The sequence below is a fragment of the Epinephelus lanceolatus genome, chromosome 19 (genome assembly GCF_041903045.1).
Source record: "Epinephelus lanceolatus isolate andai-2023 chromosome 19, ASM4190304v1, whole genome shotgun sequence".
Classification (NCBI taxonomy): Eukaryota; Metazoa; Chordata; class Actinopteri; order Perciformes; family Serranidae; genus Epinephelus; species Epinephelus lanceolatus.
The window spans coordinates 10,286,028-10,308,442 of record NC_135752.1 but is presented as its reverse complement, the minus strand read 5'-3'; the positions used below and the strand labels follow the sequence as shown (position 1 = coordinate 10,308,442).

The following is a 22,415-nucleotide window of genomic DNA, read 5'->3' as shown; positions in this document are numbered from 1 at the left end:
CTGTAATGGCCTCCAAATGATGGATTTTTAGCTTCATGCATATAAATATATGTTGCCTATGATGTGAAATAATGTAGATCTGATACCTATGTTTACATGTATACAAAGTGAAATGCAGTACTAAAATCTGAGGCTGGAATTTGATAAGCCCTCAGCCACTGTCTGAACTGATGAGACAGGACAGACTCCATGATTTCTTGCATGCTAATATTGTGCAGATCCGACACATGCTCTATTAAATTTAAGAAAATACAAGACAGAGACCCATAAATAATGTAAACAATTTATTGGAACAATGTACAGATTCAAGCAATGGTAACCAGTCACATCCACTATATCATCTTACAAATATTACAAAATTACTACAGTACAATATAGATTCTTTGCATGATCCAAAATATTTGGTGGCCCCAAAAGTATTACTTTTTTAAAATTCAGCAGCTTATTAAAAAAAAAGAAAAAAAATCAAACCATGTCTATCAAAATGATGTTTTTGCTTTTATTAGCAAAAATGATGAAGGCAGATAGTCTAATCAAGTTTGAAGGCTAAATGAGAATGCAGGAGTTCTTTGACTAGACATTCCTTAATATTGGTGGGTGCTTTATAAAATACAAATTTTCAGTAAAGCTTCGTAGAAAGTCAAACTTACATTTGCAAATTATGTTTTTAACATTATCTTTGAGTTGTCAACCTATTTCTTTGCTTTTAAATTCAGTGTTACCTGCTTCTTTAGATACAGTATATCTATTGCAAAACACCAACAAAACCTCAAAGTATTTGCTCTCAAGGCATTGTATACACTAAGTATTTACCGTAGTCTGATAACAATCACTTTTGACAAAAAGTACATGAAGTATGTGCAAGTTACCATTTTATTCTTCCCCCTGCCTTGCAATTGTAATCCCATTTTGACAGATAGCAGTATTGCGCACATATAACACTAATGCCAATTAACACCCATGGTTACCCATTTTTAATATGAAGGGTGAGAGTTTTACTAATCTTCAGTTGAGAGGAGATGCATAAAGGCGTACACATTGGGGAAATGATAACAAATAACACTGAACACAGACGACCTGAGGTTAACACATAGAAAACACGTATTCAAGTAGTGAAACACAACTACAATGTATAGCAGCAGTCGAGTCAGAAATACAGCACAGTAATGGTGGGGATTGTTTCGCATGTGTTTTATAGACCTACACTCTTTCAATGAAAGAATAACAGGACTGTGCACGCACATACACAAACATACACATACCCCATCAAGCCATGTTTACTCCATTGTTTTGCATGCCAAACAGCTGGAATGTGACAGACAGAATCACTTCAAAACACAAAATGATGTGGCACATACAAATATTTGCCTCTGTATTCCATGATGCATTATTATCCTGTTTACCTCATTAATGTTAAATCTAAGAGATCAGTTATATGTTTCATATTGTGAACGTTTATCTAAGACACTAAAGTACTTTCACAATCTAATGACCCCTTTGCATCGAGATACTTATTGCATTAGGTAAATACATTTTAGCAGCAATACTTAATCAATGATCTGTTAACACTAAGGTCATATTCTGAAGGGTTTGGCTACATCATTAATTTCAAGCACTTGCAATTTAAATTTTAAGTGCATGCCATGTGCATTGCAAAGGGTTAAAATACTGCAGTTATTACTCTGGCCAGCAGAGGAAAAACGACTGGCAGGGCATAAAAAACAAAAATTTAAAAAAAAAAAAATCCTTCCGTTCTCTCCAACCCATCATGGAATACATTCAGGCTATCTGTAACTTAAACACTTACACACTTCATAAAATATAACAGCGCAAAACAACCAGAGACAATAACATTGTTGTAGTTTCACAGTATTTAAAAACTATACATCCAGCTATGGGGGAAAAGTTAAGGGAGGACACTCCAGCAAGAGTTATGTGAAGTTATAAATGTCCCAGTGTTGCTATACATAAAAGGTTACTATGTACTTTTAAACCTTTAATTGAAGCTCCCCTCCCTCCCGTAATTCCCTTCCCACTATATGTTGGGCTGTGAGGGGCCACCAACATGCAAGAGATGAAAGTACCCCACAAAACACAACCACCCAAAACATTATACACTCATCCTCGAGATCATGCTTTTAGCACAAGAAGCCAAACAACCAAGAAGAAAACATCAGTACATTGAGAAATAAACATATTTAACATTCATCTGATGGACTGCATGGTTTTGACAGCCAAAATCACAAAAAATCACTAAGACGAGAATTGTGTCGTGGTGTCTCCAACATGTGTCTCCTTCATTTCTCCTCCACGAGGCTCAGACCATATAAAGGATTGTAAGCATCTAAAGCTTCACTACGCCTGCTGATGAATGTCCATGTCACATTCACGCCACAAGACCAAACTGAGAGATTCACGCCGACGTTACGTCACAGCCAAGATTTTGCACATTTCCTAAACTCTGTGTGTAAACCCAGTCATGCTACATTACAGCTGATTGCCGTAATTCTCTGGTAGAGGAAACAAAAGTACTGTAAATAGATAAATTACAAGGTCAAAGAAGAACCTTATCACAGGGCAATGACAGCTGTCAAACGCAACACACATCACTAATGTTCCACAGCTTTTCACGACGACACAAGCATGCTACCTATTCCCAGAAAAGCTGCTCTTAAAAGAAAATCTTGTGCTCTCCAGTGACATTATTAACAGCTTTTGCCCTGATAAAGTATTGGAACACTGAAAAAATATGATAACTACATAGGTGATAACTTATTCTTGGTGATATGCAGCATTATTAAATTAGATTCTCCAGAGTTGGATCCAATATGATGCATCATTAGCATCAGCTGCTATGTCTTAGCTTTAGGCTATCCTTATATTTAGCGAAAATACCTCTTGATAAACCCTCAACTTAACTTCATTTATTCTTCTACTCTACTGGTAGAATTCAGTCCTACTGAGAACTACCACGTGCCATTTACCTGGCTGACATGATGATAAATGCGCATCTGCTCTAAAGACCTTTTTCTGCACCTTTCGGTGTGCAAACCTAACAAAAATAAATGAGCAAATGCTTTACAGAGTTTTGCAAAGTGTTCTGTTTTGCTTACATTTCTTTCCAATAGTTCAGGTAACAGAAAATAAGATGTTTGGGGAATAAATGTGGAGAAAAAGGTGATAGATTTTTTTCTGATTGAGATGTGATAACGTGATTTTTCCTCCCATGATAAGGTTGCTCTGGCAGTCCCTTTCCGCCCCTTGCCTGTGCATGGGGGCACTGAGCACTGCAGCTACCACCTCCCTCCCACCCCGTCCTTCAGGTCGGGGAGGGGTCCGCACCCCTTCCCTCCCCTCAGCAGGCAGACCCTTCCCCCCAGTAAAGGGTAACATGTTCCCTGGGTAAAAGAGGTTCCCTATATTGTCTCCCGTAGTAAATGACCTGTGCAGAGACAGAAAGACCCCATTAGAATACTGTCCTAAAGCAACATTTCTTTTATGTTAAATAAGGGTGTCACATACTTAAATTCCATGCTTTGTAAGAGCTTTAAAAATCACTTAACCAAATTTAAGACTGTTTTTTGGAAAAATCATTTTTCACTTATTCAAGCACTGCAGACAAGTATAAATGTATGCATGTATGTGGCACCACTCAGAGTTAAGTTTTATGTAGGAATATGGTTATTAGAATGAGTAATATGATAACCATTTTGTCAACAGGTAAGTACAAGTATCAAGTTAAAAAATAGGCAATAGGTCCAGTGGTAGCTTTTAAGATTTGTAACATCAGAAATGTGGACTTTAACAAGAGCTCGACTCACTTTGACAAAAAGAAATTTAAAGATTAATAAATTAGATAAAATGTTTGTGCCAATTGAGACCTCACAAATCCAAATTTAAGACTATTTAAAGACTTATAATGCCTGATATTCATAAAGTTGAGTTTAAGACATTAAGATTTTTCATAAATACTGAAATCAGCATGTTTTTCTATTTACTTTCAATGACAGCATATGATATCAGAGAAGATACTGACCCCAGTGATGAGGCACACTGCTGTGGAAACAGTTACACCCCGTAAAAGGTTGCCAGCCGCTCCTTCAGTGGCATGGGGAACTGATCGGAGAAGCGCCTCCAGTTGTCCTCTCCCACCTGGTTCTTAAACCCGTGAAGGATCTGAAATCAAACACCAAGAGAAGCTCATGCCAAGTCATAACGGAGTGCTGCCTTTCAAAATAGATCTTGTGCATCACAGGGTTACTATCAGTGTCAACTGTAGACACTGCCACTTCTCCATTTGGCCACTGGGGGGCAGACAGGGTGACTCAGTGAGCAATGATCAAAAATCCTTAAGTAAATGTTACTTTGCTGAAATTTGACCCAGTTAGACTGGTAATATGAGTTGTGATTCAATGCAGTATATTTTACATTTTCAGCTTTTACCTTGTAGAACATGTCTCTGAGATCATCCTTTGGATTTACCCAGGAGGCCACTGCGTCACAGAAGAATATAAAATCCTGTTCCAGAGAAGAGAGGTAAGGCAACATTTCAACTCGTGGAGCAACTGACAAACATAATGACCACGTGTTGCTAGACCTCACCTGCACTACACCTCCCGGGTTTACACTGATCATAGTGCAAATTCCTCTGAATGCAGAGTCTTTCTCCTCATTGTCTCTTATATTTCGTAGAGAGGTGCACCTGACAACAGGGACGACCACATTTAACATCAGACATATCAAGTAAACTATTTCAGAAACTACTAACAACTGCCACTATGAATGGCTACTGCAAATACCAATAACATAATATTTGTGAGAAATAAACAAATATAGCCTATATTCATCCTTTATACAAATGTAATGTTTATGTGTATTATCATTAATACTTTTCTTCCTTATCAGTAAAAACATATTAGACTCTATGTATACATCCATGTGAGGAGAAAATTGTGTCTATCATAACCTGAGGGATAACCACGACAAGTCAAGCATGCACACAAAACAAATAAAAATAAAACAGTTTTACTTTTAACAAAATATTTGACTTATGACTTCACTTTTGTCTACAAGCAGTATGTTGAGCAAAACCTCATCTATAGCACCTTGAAAATAACATTACTTTTTGAAAAGGTTGACTAGAGAAGGCTTGGGGTCATTTTTTGGGACAGGCACATGCAGCTGGGTGACTACTATATGAGAAAGGGATTTAGGAGTGCTCTTTCTGCAGCAAAGACTGCATCCTTTCTCTGTTGTTGAACCAGCAGGCATGTGACATATCTGATCCCATGCATCTTTTAGGTTAGCGACAGTTAACAATGACAAAAAAACTAGAAATTAAATTAATGTAGAATACATGAAGGTGCTACTGAGGCAAAAAAAACAAATCACAAGTAGGACCTAAAAGAGGACAGGGTTAGTCACATGGTTGGCAATGATTACAAACTGATAAGAAAAAACAAAAAAGAACAACTGAAAGGACTTCTTTTGAGAAGGAGAGTGAGGAGGGAGGAGAGGAGAGCAACAGGGGAGAAAAGGGGAGCAACAGGAGACAGACGAGAAGATAGGAGGAAAGCAGAGAGGAGATGAATTAAATAAAAGATTGAATAATACACACCAGGGTCTTATAAACTGCTGTAGCATGGGTGCCACCTCTTGAGGACAAACGTAACCAAGACGACCAATTGTTATTGCTAAGGTAACGCAATCACGGTTACACACCACCAAACGCCAACCAAGACATGAGCAATGAGGAGGGGAAGGAGAAAAATAAAGAAAAAACAAACAACTCAGAGACATAAATCAACAGAATCTGTGTATGATAATAAACAGAAGATTTCACTAGTGTTGATTATTACTGCCCCGTCAGTCATGGGGGAGGAATGTAAAATATGACACTCTAAAAAAAACATACAACACGTTTAAGGGAGAACACATTGACAACTTTGACAGGACATTCATAGAAAAAGGCAAACAATGGCATCTGCTTTCACAAATCATATGGATTGAAAAAGCTATTCAAATCTATTATGAATGCATTAACTTGAATTACAATGTAGGTCTGGATGTGAAGACACAGGCTAGCTGAGGTGTAGCATGTGTATGTGACTGGACTAAACAAGAGCAGTTCACTTGGGCTTTCAGAGATTTCTCCCTTAAACTCACAAATGTTAATTTTCCATAACAAACAGAAATGTTTTTGTTTTTGTTCTTTTGAAAAGAAATGACAGATTACTCCAAGCCAACTACATGGAGGGAGACTAGTATCCAGCACAGCAGGTTCTTATGAGGCAGAGAGGAGGGAGGACCTAAGTTTAAGAGACACAAAACTATGCAACATTCTCATTAACAAACAGGCATTTATGAACAGTCCAATGACACATGCAGAAAGCAGATGGTATGCTCATTAGAATTTAAGTTCAGTGCAGGATAAGCTGATCAGAGAAACTGAAAAGTGCCACTGTGTGCACTCTCCTAGACTTCACTACCACATCCACCTTTAACTGACTGTGGTGTTACATGGCTGTCTATTTAAATTCAGTTCCAGTGATTAACTGGTTCTCTTGGAATTCTCTATGGCTACATTCACACTGCAAGCTTTAGTGCTCCATTTGGATTCAATGCTCAGATCTGATTTTTTTTTGACTATTCACATTATTTTTTAAATGAGGCCAATGTCAGATTCCAGTGTTAACTGGTCACAGTCTTGAACTAAATCACACATGCAAAAGAACAATGACAGCAACGTCACACTGGTGCTGCCCCCTAAAAGTTGGAGATTTGAATCATTAGTCAGAGAACAATTTAGAGTCAACTGAGATTCCTCCAACTCGAGCAGTCTTTTGTTTGTTTGGTTTGGTTTTTTGTCAGTCAGCGTGCATAGTATTTCCGTGGACATTTTGGTCTCCAGATTCAGCTGCACACTGAATGCTCCTCACTTTCATGCTGCTCTTCGGTACAGGCAGCCTCTGATACAAAGGCAGCTGTGGATACAGAGGCAGCTGCCCGCAGGATGAAAGGCTTTGCCCGATCAGGTAACGAGATGTTATCTTCTACCATCTGCTTAGAAGTGATGATGCTCACAGCAACTCAATACATAGTCTCTAGCACTGCACATTTCCGATCTCTTGTTAGCATAGTTAGCTTGTTAACTATATTTTGAGAATGTCACTGTCGCACTGAATGTGCCGCTGTACCCTGTTCAAACTCTCTAACTCTAAATAAAAAAAATTAAGAACAAATATTTAAACATTCATATTGAGCAGCCAAATCTGCTTAGGCCAACATAATTCTGAGCTGGGTACAACCTGACGTCACGCGCAGCATGCTGTCCTATTGAAGTAAACATGGAGGCCACTGAAGTCAGCATTTACGGTTTAAAGTAAAAGTTGATGTAAAGTGGAAGCCAGTTAATTCATGAGCAGATGATAAAGAGGACGAAGACGGATGCTAACTTCTGCACCAACGTATGTAGAGCTGGAGCCAGGAGTGGTGTGACGTGAATGGTGTCAATGACTTCAACCTGCATCAGATGTAGATCAGATTCTATGTGATTTGTAATGTTCACACTGTTATGACAAAAAAAGATCTCGAGTCACATATGAGCCACAAAAAAAGCTCATCAGATTTGGGAAACAACTCCCTGCAGTCTGAACATAGCCCGTGAGATTTATGCACGGCCAAAACATTGGATTTTGTAGAGTTATTTGGAATCCTTTGGTTCACTGTTGTGTTTTCAATTAACACATTGAAAACATGCAACACATGGTGAAAAGGTTCGCTGGTCAGAATCAAACATTATTAAATTCTTAGAAAATTCAACTGAAATAACACAGTTCTAATTATCATGTATCCTGCATCAAACATTGGCCATTCTTAACAACATTTAACATCTATTGGCAAATATGCATCCACATTTAAAGAACAGTAAATAAAAGCAACAAATAAATTGACAGCAAACAAACAGGAACACATCTACAGAGTCCCTAAATTTTCTGTCACTTAGGCAGGTTACACTTCACTCTTGAATGTAGATTTTTGACGAGGTGGTCTCTTTGACTCATCAAATCATTATGTCCAATTCGATTGGTAAGAACAAAAGTGCAGTGTAACCATCTTTTAAATGCTCTAGGCTACGTACCCTACATTTAGTCAGATTAGGTGTTCTAGCAATCATTTATAAGTAGTTATTGTTTAAGTGCTAAGCAAATTGTTGTCTTGTGGTAACAGTTAACTATGTGAGGCTGTGAACTCAACCTATGTATCTCACACACTGTCTGTGCTTTGTCTTTTGTTCTACTTCAGTATTCTGCTTCTCCTGATGGTGCACAGTCAGTCCACATTAGTTCATTCCAAGTCTGGGCACTTACATGACTCGCTCGATTCAAGAGTGTTAAAATTTTCACACCGGGCCTTGCCCAGGTTTCATTTTCTTTTATCTCCATTTACAGGCCATGCTGCCAGCTAGCAAATCATTAGCTGAAATATTTTGCATACTTGTTGAAACCAGCCAAACCTGTAAGGCCCATGGCTAGGGAAGGGTTTCTGAATAGAGATAAAGGGCAGGACAGGCACTCTAGTGAGTGTGGTGATTCCTGGCTGAATGGACCTGAGTGTGTGAGCACCTCCCTGTGTGTGGCGACCTGGCTGGCTGGCTCAGCACTGCCACCGAGTGGTACCTGTGTTCTCCAGTAGAGTCTTTGGAGTATTGGGCCTGTTAATGATCTCCACCAGCTGGTGCAGCACCATGGCAACGTACGGCTGCATTTCAGACCCTACGGGTGTAGGACAGTGACAAACAATGGAAAGAAATCTGTTCACTCTATTCTGGTAGTAAAAAATACAATGGTGACATATTTTGGTAATTATTTAAAAGTGAGGCACTCACCCATTTGTATTGATATCTCTCCAATTGCCCATGTTGCATTGTTGCACACTGATATTAATTCTGGGTTTAAATTAGTACCCAGGATGGGCATAAAATCAGCTGGAAGAAGGAAAGCGAGTTAACTTAGCAACTGATTAACAACTTATTACCGACAGTGTTTAGGCATGAACTGCACAGAACATACCGATACATGGTTTGACGTGTTGAAAACAAGCCTTGGTTAAATCTCCCAGCAGAGCAAAAGAACTCTGACGCACTTCTGGCATTTTGTCCTGAGCAGTTGGACAGAACAACAAAGGGTGAACAATGCAAGTGACCAGTGATTAGTTTATCAGAAAAGTAGCATGTTATTCACTTTCTTCACCTGCATGCACTGGTACATGAGGGTGAGGATGTTGCTACGCGCAACCAGCTGCTCAATGGTGCCTCCCAAACCCTCAGCAAGTCCACTAAGAAGATCCAAAGCCACGATCATGAAATCTTTGTCAGGGGCCTCGTACTGGTCAGGCTGCGACTGATAAAGCTGAAAGAGTGAGGGATGGTAGAGCAGAGGAGAGCGGAGTTACATTAACATAAATAGTTACTAGATAATCAAATTATCATTACTTCTAAAACCTGAACTCTAAAGTTAAGTTTCTAGTTTTGAAGTCAGCTCTCCATCGTTAAGATGACATGTCCCATCCACTGTATTAATGATTGAATATATAGTTTATCTGCATACCTATATTTAACCTGCATTCACTTTTTTTTGGCCACCTGGAGGCAGTGCGACAAGGTGTAAACACAACCTTGAGATATTACTACTTTTTAAAGTTGACATGCCCATAAAACCAAAACCATGAGCTGAAAGATGCTCTGAAGAGCTGAGAGTCAGGTGATAATTCTCTTTGGCTTTGTCACTACAACCAAATCCTTTCATATTACATTTATTCATTTGATTCATTGATAACTAGAGCACTCGGAGAGCGCAGACCTCCGCCAAGCAGCTCGGATTTCCCGCCATTTTATTATTTTATCCACGTCGCTTCAACCGATCACCACCAAAATTTTATCATCTGTTCCTTGTCCCATTATCAACTTTTCCTGAAAATTTCATCAAAATCCGTTCAGAACTTTGAGTTATTTTGCAGACAAACAGACAAACACAGACGAAAACATAACCTTCTTGGCAGAGGTAATAAAAACATTAGGATTAAATCTGCAAGAAAGTAATCCTTCCACTCTAAAAAAAAATTTTTGTGTTGTGTTGAATTTGTGAAGAAAACGTGTTCTTTTCACATGCCTCCGTGGTGAACAAAGAACCCAAACTGAAGAAAATTCATGATGAATTTAAGTAAATGGGTCCCTGTTAAACATTATCAAAACATCTATTTACAAACTCTCACACAACTCATGCAGTATAATCCAAGTCTCATTTATCCAGTCGTATGCTCGGTATGTCCTTAAAAAGGCAGCCCTTTCTGACCAGGAACTGAACTGAAAGTAAAACTTATCTATGCTCTCTTCAAAGCCAGACTCCACTGACAAAAACAGTGATTTTACCTCATTGAACACATGAGCTGCTGGTCTACCACTGCCATGACCAGTAACTTGTTTGGGTTATTGTAGGACTTGGTCGAACCCTAAGTAACTCTTTAAAACACAAAAATAACACTATAACACAGACAAACTAATTGATCAAGGAAGGCATAGATCAGCAGCTCCCGTGTTCAGCGAGGTAAAATATCTGTTTTTATCAATTGAGTCTGGCTTTGAAAAGAGTATACATAACCCTCTTTTAGTTAAGTTCTCTGTTGGGAAAGATCCGTCTGTTTGAGAAGCACTGGGTATACGACTGGACAAATGAGACATGGATCATACCGCTCGAGTTGTGTGAGAGTTTGTAAAGCGTTGTTTTGATATAGTTCTGCTGTTGTTAAACACAGACCCCTATGATTTCAATTCATCAAGAATTTTCTCCACTTCTGGAGAAAATGGTGTGAGTAATAGCTCTACACATGGTCATTTGGGTGGGGTGAAGTATTCCTTGAAGTTCAGCCTGAATGCACAGGCAGTAGGGTCAAGAACGTACAGGTCAAACAGCTCCAATGTGCTCATTTTATTTATAAAAGAAGAAAAATAGTTTAAGTGTAGTGAGAGAGAGGGGGAGACTTATGTGTATACAGTTGAGGGTTCTACACACTCACCATGGCTTGAGCAAGGGTCTTCTGAACCAGGTTCACACAGCGTTGGTACACAGGCTCACAGTAGGGCAGGAATCCACTTTGCAGGGCAGTGGCTACAGATGACAGACACTGAGGAAGGCAAGCAGGGGGTAGATACCATCAGTAGTCTGCTCATATCATCATCATTCTCATCATCATCATAGAACAGACTCAATGTCAACTGAGTGATCTGTGCACACTAGTGTTAATTTTGTCAGTTATTTTTCTTAATTAGCCTTAGTTCTGTGTCACATGTCCTTGTTAGTTTTTAATCAAAGTTAGTCAACCTCATCCTGTTTTTTTAAGTTCAAGTTTTAGTTGACTAAAAGTCTAAGCATTTTAGTCTCATCTTAGGCAAAGAAAACCATGACTACTTCAGTATAGACGGTAGTAAAGTTAGCCAAGTTTTTATTTTTTAAAACACATTTCAGTCTCGTTTGTTTTCATCATCATAACTGGAAGCTGATATAGACATGGTTAGTGTGTAATGAAATCTCATAATTGTCTCATCTTAGTCATGGAAATAAAGGTTTGTTGGAAAAACATATTAAGTCATAGTTTTTGTTAGCAAAATTAACATTGGTGCAGACAGTAACTTCACATAAGCAACTCACTTCTAATAATGGGAAAAGATCTTTGTCTTCATCTTTCAGCTGGTTCCATTTCTGGATCAGTGGAGGCATCAACATCTGGATATATTCCTGACAAATAATACACATTACATCAGCCTCTGCAGAGACACAGTATGCAACTAATGATAATTACAGACATGAATTAATGGCCTGCATACAATCAAGCTAATTTAGGAAGCATGGGGATTTGTTAATGCTTGTTTTCCTTCTGGGCATGATTCCACTCTATGACATTACAAAGTACACTTACCACCACTAGCACTAATTTTATATTCACATGTAAATGTGAAGTGAAACTGAGTCAGTGCTTCTGTTCTTCATACCGGTTTATTGAGATGGTGACCCACTGAGTCTGCAAGTGTTCCTATGGCATCGTAAAGAATGAGCAGATTCTTGTGCTGGTACTTGCTGAAAGCAAACACCAGTGTGTCCAGGATGAACGCCAGGTAGGGAACCAGCTCTGTACAAGCCTCCTCCTCCAAAGTGGCAAAGGCACTGGGTGGGAGAGATTAAACAGAGGAGAGTAAAGAAAACATCACAGAGTGAGCCATGTGTGGTTGTTACCTCTCAACAACCTAAGCTGGGCACACACTGTACGATTTGAGCCCTATTTTTGAGCACTCATTTTAGAGTGGAATTGGAATTATAGCTTTGTTGAATGTTGTTTGCTGTGCAGTTTACAGGGGTGAGCGAGGACAGATTATGGCCCAATCAACTGCTCCCAACTGGTTGCAGATGAATTTCTGACATGTCAAAAATTTTGGTCTGCCGTTGTCAGGCTCTGGCACAGATGATGCAGAGCAGAGCAATTCCCCTAACAACAGTGCCTATTTCTCACTGCACCTGCACAAAGTGGCAAACAGAGCATCTTAAAGTACTGTGATTGACGATGGAACCATACAGTGTGAAGGCATAAATTGTGAGCTTTGGCTTTACATTGTGATGATTTTACTCATATATTAGAAGTTAGAATTAATCAACAACATTTCTGAAATGGGCTCAAATTGTAAAATGTATGCCCAGCTTTAAAGTAATCTAGCTGCAGCTCAAAAGCCAAAGAAAAATGTGAGGGCAGCAGCAGTCCAAATTAAGTGCAGGGTTCCAAATTTGCTGTAAAATGACATGGCTTTATCAGGACTTCTTGCTCACCTGCAAGCAGCCTCTTGCACGCGTTTGTTGCTATCCAGAATACGTTTGAGCAGCTCTGTCATCAGAGGCTTCAGGTAAGTATCTGGGGGCTGGCTGACAACCCAGTGGGCGTAGCGGCTCAGTGTCCAGCAGGTGATGGAACGCACTAGGGCCTTCTTGTCAGACAAACACTGTACGAGATGGGGAATGAGCTCAGGCAGGTACGGGATCATGCCCTGCATACAGCCTGGACAGAGGGATGAGAGCACAGTCATTTAAAGCAGGCACAGCGTCTGATTACATTTACTGGGGGAGAATTTTCTCCCCATGTTTTGTCCCAACATCTTCTTTCCTTTCTTACCTTCAGCTATAGCCCCCAGCACTAGGATGCCAGACTCTTTAACTACCCACTCGGGATGGAAGAGCAGCTCTTTGAGTAGGGGCAGCAGATGCAGCAACAGATCATCCCTGAACACGTTGGCCAACACGTCCAACGCTGCAGCTGAACACTTCCCTAATGTTTGGTGAAAAGTAGAGCAACATACATACAAACATAGAAGTGTGCGGACAAACATCATACACACATCACAGGTACAATAGAGACAAACACAAGAAAGTTAATCAATACAGCGTATGTTATCAAGCTCTTCGTCAAGAGAATGGGACATGATGAAAAGGGACAATTTATATTGATAAGGACGCAAGCGCTGAACGGAGATCTAGACAGCTCCATTGGCACAGGCACTGAACTCACGCAGGTTCCAATCAGAGATAGTGTCATCATCGTCATCCAGTTCGTCATCCTCATCTTCGTCTTCTTCAATCCCATCGCCCTCGTGCTGCTGGGCAACTGTGCGGGAGCGATGGAAGCGTGGCCTTATGTCTTGCTCGTTGTCTGGAATTGCCTCATCCTCCTCAATGTCCCCCTGATGACAAATGCACAGCATGAAAGAAAGTCAAGTATGTTTCAACTTCATTATTTTTGACACACAAAAATGATTGCATCATTAAAGGGATACAAACAACTGCAAATGCTTGTGCTTTAATGTATACATCTCACACAGATTTATAGACCACACAGTCACATAAACCACTTAATTCACCCTTCGTTAAGTCCAGCCCTTCAACGCAGACTGGACAATCATATCAGAGCACAAGACCGCCTCCAACCAGGGACTGTAAGCTATAGAGTGGTGCAGGATGAGTCATAAAACCCGAAAGTGAATTAGCATTTATGCACTCCCAGTTCCCTCCTCTCAGTCAGTGTTTTTTTTGGATGGGTTTTTGGTTAATACAAGCTTAAGAGACCTTTATGTTTTGTTATGATTATGTCAGTTAGTACCTAGGTTGTGAATTTTGAAGTCTTTGGTGTCCTAAAGAAGGCAGCTGCTAACAAGTGGCTAAGTGAGACATATTTTTTTTACTTCTGGCGGCTGCATTTGCTCTTCAAAAATCATAAAAGTGGTGTTCATTTGTGAAAATTATCTTGCTGAACAAAATGTGTATGTATTATAAAATTTTGTTTGCCACATGGCACATTTTGGCAATAATCCAAAATCTCCAAAAAAGGGTCTCCAAAATCTCATGCAATCATTTGAGATTTTGTTCATTATCATACTGGTTTTGTAAATTTCAAGCTTGTCATGGTTAAACATTGATCCTGGGGCATGTGTAATAGTGATACTCATTCCTGGGAGAGGTAGGGCAGAGACATGTTAAAGGGAAAGTCCACCCCAAATTCAAAAATATTTATTTTCCCTCTTACCCGTAGTGCTATTTATTAATCTATATTGTTTTGGTGTGAGTTGCAGAGTGTTGGAGATATCAGCTGTAGAGATGTCTGCCTTCTCTCCAATATAATGGAACTATAAGACACTCCGCTTGTGGTGCTAGATAATATTTCTGCAGTTAGTGACAGAGTGGGTTCCAAGCCAGCTCCGACAGCTTGACATAGTAGCAGCTTCTAACAACAAAGGGGCGGGGTTTAGTGAGGGGTCAACTAAACTGAATGTCAGCCAAAGTCATGGGGCAATCCATCTTCTTACTTACAGGTACAAATATTAGGCTATAAACACTGACCTTGAGCAGGATTATGTCAATCTCGGAGTACTTCATCCCGTTGACAAGCACCGGAGTGAGCCTGGAGTGGAGGCAGAAGGAAAAATTATGAGAACAAAGGGCAAGGATAGGTCGCAGCCCGCGAGCAATCACTCACATGTGATTCCTGCTGTGGGCGCAGTTTAATGTGACAGTGTGGTGACAGATGTTACAGCTGAGGTCAACAGTCAGGGTTCTTAATCAGCCACCCTGAGGTGGGGAAGAAGAATATCACCCTAGTACAAGGTCTTCACTAAGTTACTGTCAAGGTTGCTATGAATCAACAGCTTTTTCTGTATTACCAGTGGAGTGTCAGTCTTGTAGTGTGTTGTGTGTTCTTACTGGGATAGGTGTCCACACAGCACTTCCTTACACACAGGCTGCTCTGCCAGAGTAAGCCAAAACTCACAGGCTTCCAAGGCAACATTTTCATCTTGGTCCTGTGTCCTCTGTAGCATGTACTGGGAGGAAAGTTGGGAAAATGTAATCTTAGATCCTTAATTTTTACAAAACTTGATTTTTAATTAAAAAAATATCAACGCAACTACATCTGCAGCCTATCACAAGCAAGTCGAAGGCTGCTATCAGGAGTGTATCATTAAAGAACAAGTTGGTAATACTCTATTTTGCACATCCCATAAACCAAACCCATACCTGAGTTTGTCTCTCAATACATACTTCCTAACTTTCCTGCTTTGTCTAAGACACTCTGCCCCAAGCCCATTGGTGCCTACTGAAGCCATACATTAAAAAAAGGCTAAATAATTCCATAAAACAGCTGGGCATTGTAGCTTGTAGCAAACTTCACTCAAACAGAGTTAATGGTGTATTTGTTGGGGACTATTTTCTGCTGCAGATAGGGCGCACAAGAGGGTATTTATGGCACCCCAGTGTTTACGGGATGGACTCAAATTAAAATTCAGAGCCTATCACAAGACACACGATACCCAGTCCAACAGTGTGGCTCACTGATGTGTTTTAAATAGTTTCTGAGCAACAAGCGAGGTCTGTGGCACAGGGGAATAAGCTGTGTCAGACTTCAGCTTGACAGCGAACATTTGGATTTTGTGTTTTATGGGAATTGCTGACGATAAGAAAAATACTGAAAAACTGTAATAAATATTTTTAAAAATCACTAAAATTATCTTAGAAATACAAAATTATCTTTACACCAGTTGTTAACTAATCCTTACTCTTCCACTCTCAGCCTTTTCTCTGTAGCCCCCTGAACTCACTCACCTCTATAATGTTATGCATGTGTGGCAGGAGGCGGTCCAGGCGAACTTCCAGCAGCATGACGAGAGCTCTGCACACATTCTTCCTCACTTCAGGCTCTTCATCTGTCGCCAGTGCAAATAGGTTCTACAGAGAATAGAGAGACACCAGGGTCAAATTTCACCTATGCAAAGTGTAAAACAACAACAACAAACAATAAAATACAAAGTGTGTTCAATAACAGATAAGACAAATCTTGGGGCAAAATTTTATGAAGTATATCTTTGTTATATGTTTTGTAGCAATTTGCTTCTAACAGATCCAGGCTTCCTTTTGGCATTACTGCAGACATCTAATCTTTTTAACAGCCTCTTGCCACTTTATTACTGCTTGACATTTTAGGGATGGCACATGTTGCTATTAAAAGCACCAAAACTCTTGGCATTTTGTTACAATATTAAATACAAATGTTACCCTGGGCTAAATATGAGGCTAGCATTTTATTTGAAGTTAATGTTCTGTATCTCCTCTTCCAAAGTCTAAATATGAATAGCACATTCAGCAATAAAATTAATCCATTAAAAATCATAATACCAAATCATAAGGCCACAAAAAGTACGACATAAAATCAAAAGTAGAACACATTCATGACTTAAACCTTTTCAAATGGGCTTTTAATGAAAACATGATTTTATGAGGGATATAAAACAAATGCTGGACAAAGTGACAAGCTTAGAGGTAAACCAGAGTCTCTCAGTGAGCAGTCAGACCAGTAGCTAGTGTTAAGTGAACTAAGAGACAGTGCCCTGAGGGAAGGGAGGTAATTCTCATTGTGGACAGACTGTCTGCCTTCCATACAAGAGACGTCTATATGCATTTTTGTGTCTATACACACTGAAGAGTGAGGATACATTACAGTCAGACTTGCCTCAATGAAAGGGTCGATGTGCAGCATTAGAGCCTGAGTCCTGCTGATGATGAACTGATTAACGCAGGCAATGGCATGAGACCTGCAACACAATAACCAAGACTTAAGAACTGCACAGACAGTTTTCCTCACATGTTACACATTATGAATGTGGCCCCTGTCTTCTTATCCGCTCAGTCACCACTGATTTAACCACCAACTATGAGGAAGTCTTTTCTTCTGTCAGCAGGCCTGTTGCACTGCGACAGACTGCTCCCTCTACTGTACAATTATGCAGACCTTTATTATGTCTTGTGCGTGTGTAGAAATGCATTCTCTGCATAAAACATACTCACTAGTAGAAAACTGAATTAAAGTTAAGATATGTTCCACATTAAAAAGGAAAATGGAAAAAACATAAATAATCTATTTTTTAATTCAAGATTGTAAATGGCATAATTTTATTCAACAAAAACAATAAATGTTGGAACTACCATGAGAAAGCAGCAGTCACAAAGGATCTGTACAACAATTTGATGACTGTGTATCATCACTTCCTAATTATAATGGAATTCATGAACACTTAAACTGCAATGCCATAAATCTTCCAAATCAATGGAGGAAAAAAAACATTGTTGTCAGCATGGTCATAACTTTATGGTCAAGAAATGTAGAGTTTAGGAAGAAAACTTGATACCTAATCTTCGGACTGCTATGCTTGAAAAACTGCAAGAACTTAGGGATCATGATGTTCAGAGGACGATCCAGGATGTCACTGTCCAGGATCTCCGCAGAGTCCTCACAGATCTTCTGCAGGGCTCCAAACGCTCCCTGGGGGATAAATAAAGGAAAAAACAATCGAGAATATGTTGAAAAGTCCACTGTTTCCCCATGTTTTGTACCTAAGTCACTAATTGGAACAACAACAACAACAAGTTGGTCCAGTACTGAGCTAGACAGCAGTGAAACAGACTGCAGTGTAACCACTCGAGGCATTTGTGCATCCTCAAGTTCACTTTAAGTACTTGTTTTTGCCGCTGACAGGTTCAGGTTGTTATTATTCGAAGTGTCTAACAACATGGTAAGGAACCTACAGAGGTCAACTTTTTGTCAAATAGTAAGATCCTTTTTGTTTAACCAAAAACAGCCCAGAAATCGACATTGCCAAACCCACCAGACTTTTTAAATAAACAGTAATTTTAGTGCGTATAGAGCCAGCATATTCTCACATCTGGGTTAATTAAAAGTTAATTTCAAATCAAACCAGAGCTGGTGATTGCTGGAACAGTGGAAAGACCAACCAAGACAGTTCCACTTTGAATGAAATGTGTTTCATGATGATAAAATTACTGTTTGTTTAAATGGAGTCTGGTAGGTTTGGCGAATCCAATTTCAGAGCTGTTTCTGGTTAAACAGAAAGCATCTTACTCTTTAACAAAAAGGTCTATCTCTGTAGGGATTCTTTCCATAATGATGTCAGACACCTTGAATAACATCCTGAGCCTGCCAGTGGCAAAATGAGCATGTTTAGTGGATGTAAATTAACAGTATGCAATTGCCCATTAACGTTACATTCACGTTACATTATAGCCTGAGCCAACACAAAAACAAAAATAAGGTCCAGGCTGGAAAATACTGAAGTTACCCTTTAAACAAATTCTTAGATGTTATACCACAAACTATTGAGATATGTTGGCTAAAAATATTAATAATAATAATAATAATAATAATAATAATAAAACTGATGTTAATGCTTCATGAAAAGAATTTCTCTAGCAATCGTTACATTGCAGCTATAGAGATGAGAATTGATTTTGATTTCTGTTAAGCTTCTTTGACATCACATTTTTTTACAGTACACTCTCAACATACTGTTAATATCATATTCTATTGGATCTTCAGTGAACAAATGTATTATCATATGTATTTATGTAAGGATAGGTCATATAGAGCACCCTGCTCCAGTTTTTACACAGTGTGAGCGCTCAAAAATGTGTTCAACCTCCTCATCCATGATCTTCAATAGAATTCATCCCCTTCTGCTCTAATAACCTTCAAACAGTTGGCAAGCAGTTAGTTATCCATACACACACACACACAACACACACACTATCTATCTCACATCTCTTTCTCAACACTAGCTGCTTGGCTGATGGTTAGTATGCATGTTCACAATATGCTGCAGACGTTGGTGTTGCTCACAAAAATGCAGTCTGAGAAGCAGATACAAGAAGCAGCACAGCACAGCACAGCATGGACACCGACGGTGTCTGAAATGTGTTTCCATGGAAACTGTTCCCATGTCGGCATTCCTTTCAGATGACAGATACAGAAATGGTCTCAAAAAATGTGGAAGAGCCAAAGGGATGAAATAAGATGAGGAGGGTATGAGGAGGACACTGTGTCAAGGTCACATGCAGGAGGAGACAAAGTAAATACAGTCATTTCCCTCATTAGTATACAGATTACTCAATTTCACTTCGCAGGGGACTGTGAAATGAATAGGAATGCTTTTTCACGACACATTGAAACAGACAAAAAAGACAATGATTTGATGTGCATGAGACTTGGTAGTATTGATCTTTGAAATGAAACGCCAGATTTAGACATGATGCAGCTGAATAGCACAAGATTTATTGTACCAACGAAAACGAATGATGCCAGATTTAGCTGATGAACAATTACTGTTGACAAAAATATGTTTAACAACTATGGAAATTGAGCTGAAATGATTAACTGATGAGCCGTAAACTATTTTGATCTTGAATCTATTTATTTTTTTCGAGCAAAGATGCCAAAAAACTGCTTGATCCAGTTTCTAAAAGATGAAAATTTGCAGCTTTCTTTGTATCACTGTATGATATGATATCTTGGACTTTCACAAGGTTCAGCATTGGTTTTCTCCACTTGCTGGGCAAGTGGGTCAGAAATCTACTTGCCCAAAGTCAATTTTTACTTGCCCCTTTACAAATTGTTTTGTTAGCAGTACCAAAAAATAACAAAGACTAAAGTTAATTATCATGAAAACGACACTGTTTTATCTGCCTTTCTGTCAAACTTGCAGCAAACTGCACTATACATAGCTGAAGTTTCTCCCACATCCTCTAATGCCCAACTGTTTTCCTGCTTCCTAGGATAGCTAAAATATTTGCTTGTACGTCAGCTCATAAATTTTGTCTTCACCCGCTGCCATTCTCTTGCAAGCGCCTGATCAGTGGTGGGCATGTGTAATTTTCAACAAAAACGAGAAGGAAGCTAGATGGCTCACTCCTAAGCTACTTCCATCATCACCTCTCGAAAAACGCTGATGTGTTTAATTACTAGATTAACCAGCCCTTCTGTTTCTCTTGTTGTGAGCTGCACTCCCATACACAGTGATTTTATTCCCCGATGGGCTCAGCCGTCACCGATTCAACATACTGAATCTGTACAAAAAAATTAAATGGGGGCCGACGAGGGGCAACAGTGCTGGGCAATAGACGCTCACCGACAAGCCAACATTTACTGACAGCCGACTATCGGCTTGGTTTCTCAGGGCCTTTAATCAGCCAAGATAAGACATGTCATCCTGGATTTTTGGATATTGCCATTGATACATGGCATTTTCTCTAAAGTCTGAAATTTAATAGACACATCAAAAAATTATTCATCAGCTTAACAGACAGGGTTAGTCGCAGCCTTAAATGTTCCAGTTAATACAAAATATACAGTCTTTCATGTCAAGTTGAATGGTATAATAGTTATGCTTTGTTTTGTCAAATTAATGAATGAATCATGCTGCAATGTCGCTCCATTACAACTCATCCCATGTGATAATGTACTGAATGGAACTGGGCGGACACAAGACTGCTCCTACTGATGTAGTATAGGTGTTTGCGTGCAGGTGCATCAACAGTGAAGGGCAAATAAATGGGAGTGGCCTTCAAGCGTTCCAGTGACACTAAGGCGTCTAAAATGTAATCTTCCCCTTCATGTCCTGCTATGGAAGGTCATTAAACACTAGCATGTAAGTCATGCAGATGACAGCGAGCCAGGAAAAAGAGAGGTATGCATTTAGTCAACTAAGCAGCTCCTTCAGACTCCTGCTCAGGAAATCTGAACAATGTCACGGTACAAACAAGCACTGAGGTGACAAAGCATTGTATGTACGGTCGCTTGTTCGGTCTAAAACTGATCCTCATAACTACCTTCTAGGAGCTATTAATCACAACAGTAAAACTGCTGTCAGGCAAAACCTATATAAAGCCATCCACCAACATCACACTCAGTGTCCAGCACACCTGCTCCTGTCTTTTTATGGAGCATGTGGAGAGGGGTACAGTGTGGAGGCTCAGGGGTCTCTTCCTACAACTGCTGCTCTGAACCACAAACATGACAGCACAGGACCTACGGTACAGCTGCAATTGCTGATGTTACTAAGGCGATGAGCTGGTTTTGATTTTCTTTTCGATATTATAGCCACACATGTGCTTTGTTTTATATATCAAAAATGTAATTAAAAAGATTAGAGAAAGACAATGAAATACCCTAACTTAAGATTTACAGATCACTCAAAATTAAAAGCTACACACTGTATCCAATCCTCTTTATCCATCCGATATCAGCAGACGCTAGCTCAGTGTGGGACTGTTGTGCACTCATAGTGATAATAGTTCAGAGTGATGGGGGTCATTTTGCATAAATGTACAGTAAATGCACAACACAGAGGACATGGAGACTGATCATATGGCCCAAGGCCAACATGAATCACACATGTTGCTCGCTACTTAGATTACAAAGTGCACACTGCCCTGAAACCGTACACTGGCAGCCACCAAACATATTCCCAAAATAGATATCAAAGTGCGGGTGGCAGTAATGGCTTGGAGTATTTAGGAGTCTCTATTGAAACAGTCAACACCTTAAAAAATTAGTTTGGCTTTACGTGGCTATGTGCTGTCTCTAGAGCATTTACAAAGTCTGCTGCAGAATAGACAGAATCCATTTGGGGTTTTGCACATCTGCAGACTCTGAAATACATTTGAACATTTCTTGGTAAGATCTGTTTAAGCAAGAAACACAAACTATTATTAAGACCTACTGTCATAGTAACTCCAATATATATCTGAAGTCTAACACTGTCCACCCCCTACAGTAAAAAACATATTCAGCTTCACAAAATACCTGCCTAGTGGAGCGGCTCTTTTACGTATAGATTAACTGCCCCTTTCAATCTAACGCCTCACCTCTTGTAATCGTTTGAATCCATTTTAAGTATCATTATTGCCATGAACATTACTTGGAACATTCACTACATCCATTATTGCAGCATATGGCCACACTGGTGGCTCTGTCTGGCTGTAGAA

At 39.5% G+C, this 22,415-nt stretch overlaps 1 protein-coding gene across 5 annotated transcripts in view; it reads right to left on the bottom strand.

The window, feature by feature from the left end:
• Positions 1-271: 271 nt before the first annotated feature.
• tnpo1 (transportin 1) overlaps positions 272-22,415 on the bottom strand; it is a 29,212-nt gene continuing 7,068 nt past the window's right edge. For 4 of the 5 annotated variants that reach the window (XM_033646197.2, XM_033646198.2, XM_033646195.2 and 1 more), the window contains exons 6-25: positions 17,768-17,901; positions 17,092-17,173; positions 16,188-16,310; positions 15,291-15,409; positions 14,931-14,991; positions 13,606-13,777; positions 13,213-13,365; positions 12,873-13,098; positions 12,047-12,218; positions 11,706-11,792; positions 11,074-11,181; positions 9,252-9,410; positions 9,072-9,159; positions 8,888-8,986; positions 8,679-8,774; positions 5,618-5,693; positions 4,603-4,702; positions 4,444-4,518; positions 4,037-4,176; positions 272-3,442 (exon numbers count right to left, since the gene is read on the bottom strand). In XM_033646197.2, the coding sequence (XP_033502088.1) occupies positions 4,069-4,176; positions 4,444-4,518; positions 4,603-4,702; positions 5,618-5,693; positions 8,679-8,774; positions 8,888-8,986; positions 9,072-9,159; positions 9,252-9,410; positions 11,074-11,181; positions 11,706-11,792; positions 12,047-12,218; positions 12,873-13,098; positions 13,213-13,365; positions 13,606-13,777; positions 14,931-14,991; positions 15,291-15,409; positions 16,188-16,310; positions 17,092-17,173; positions 17,768-17,901 (2,238 nt within the window). In that variant the 3' untranslated portion in view covers positions 272-3,442; positions 4,037-4,068. Of the gene's footprint in view, positions 3,443-4,036; positions 4,177-4,443; positions 4,519-4,602; positions 4,703-5,617; positions 5,694-8,678; positions 8,775-8,887; positions 8,987-9,071; positions 9,160-9,251; positions 9,411-11,073; positions 11,182-11,705; positions 11,793-12,046; positions 12,219-12,872; positions 13,099-13,212; positions 13,366-13,605; positions 13,778-14,930; positions 14,992-15,290; positions 15,410-16,187; positions 16,311-17,091; positions 17,174-17,767; positions 17,902-22,415 lie in introns of those variants that run through there. The other variant, XR_004502720.2, reaches the window with a different exon arrangement.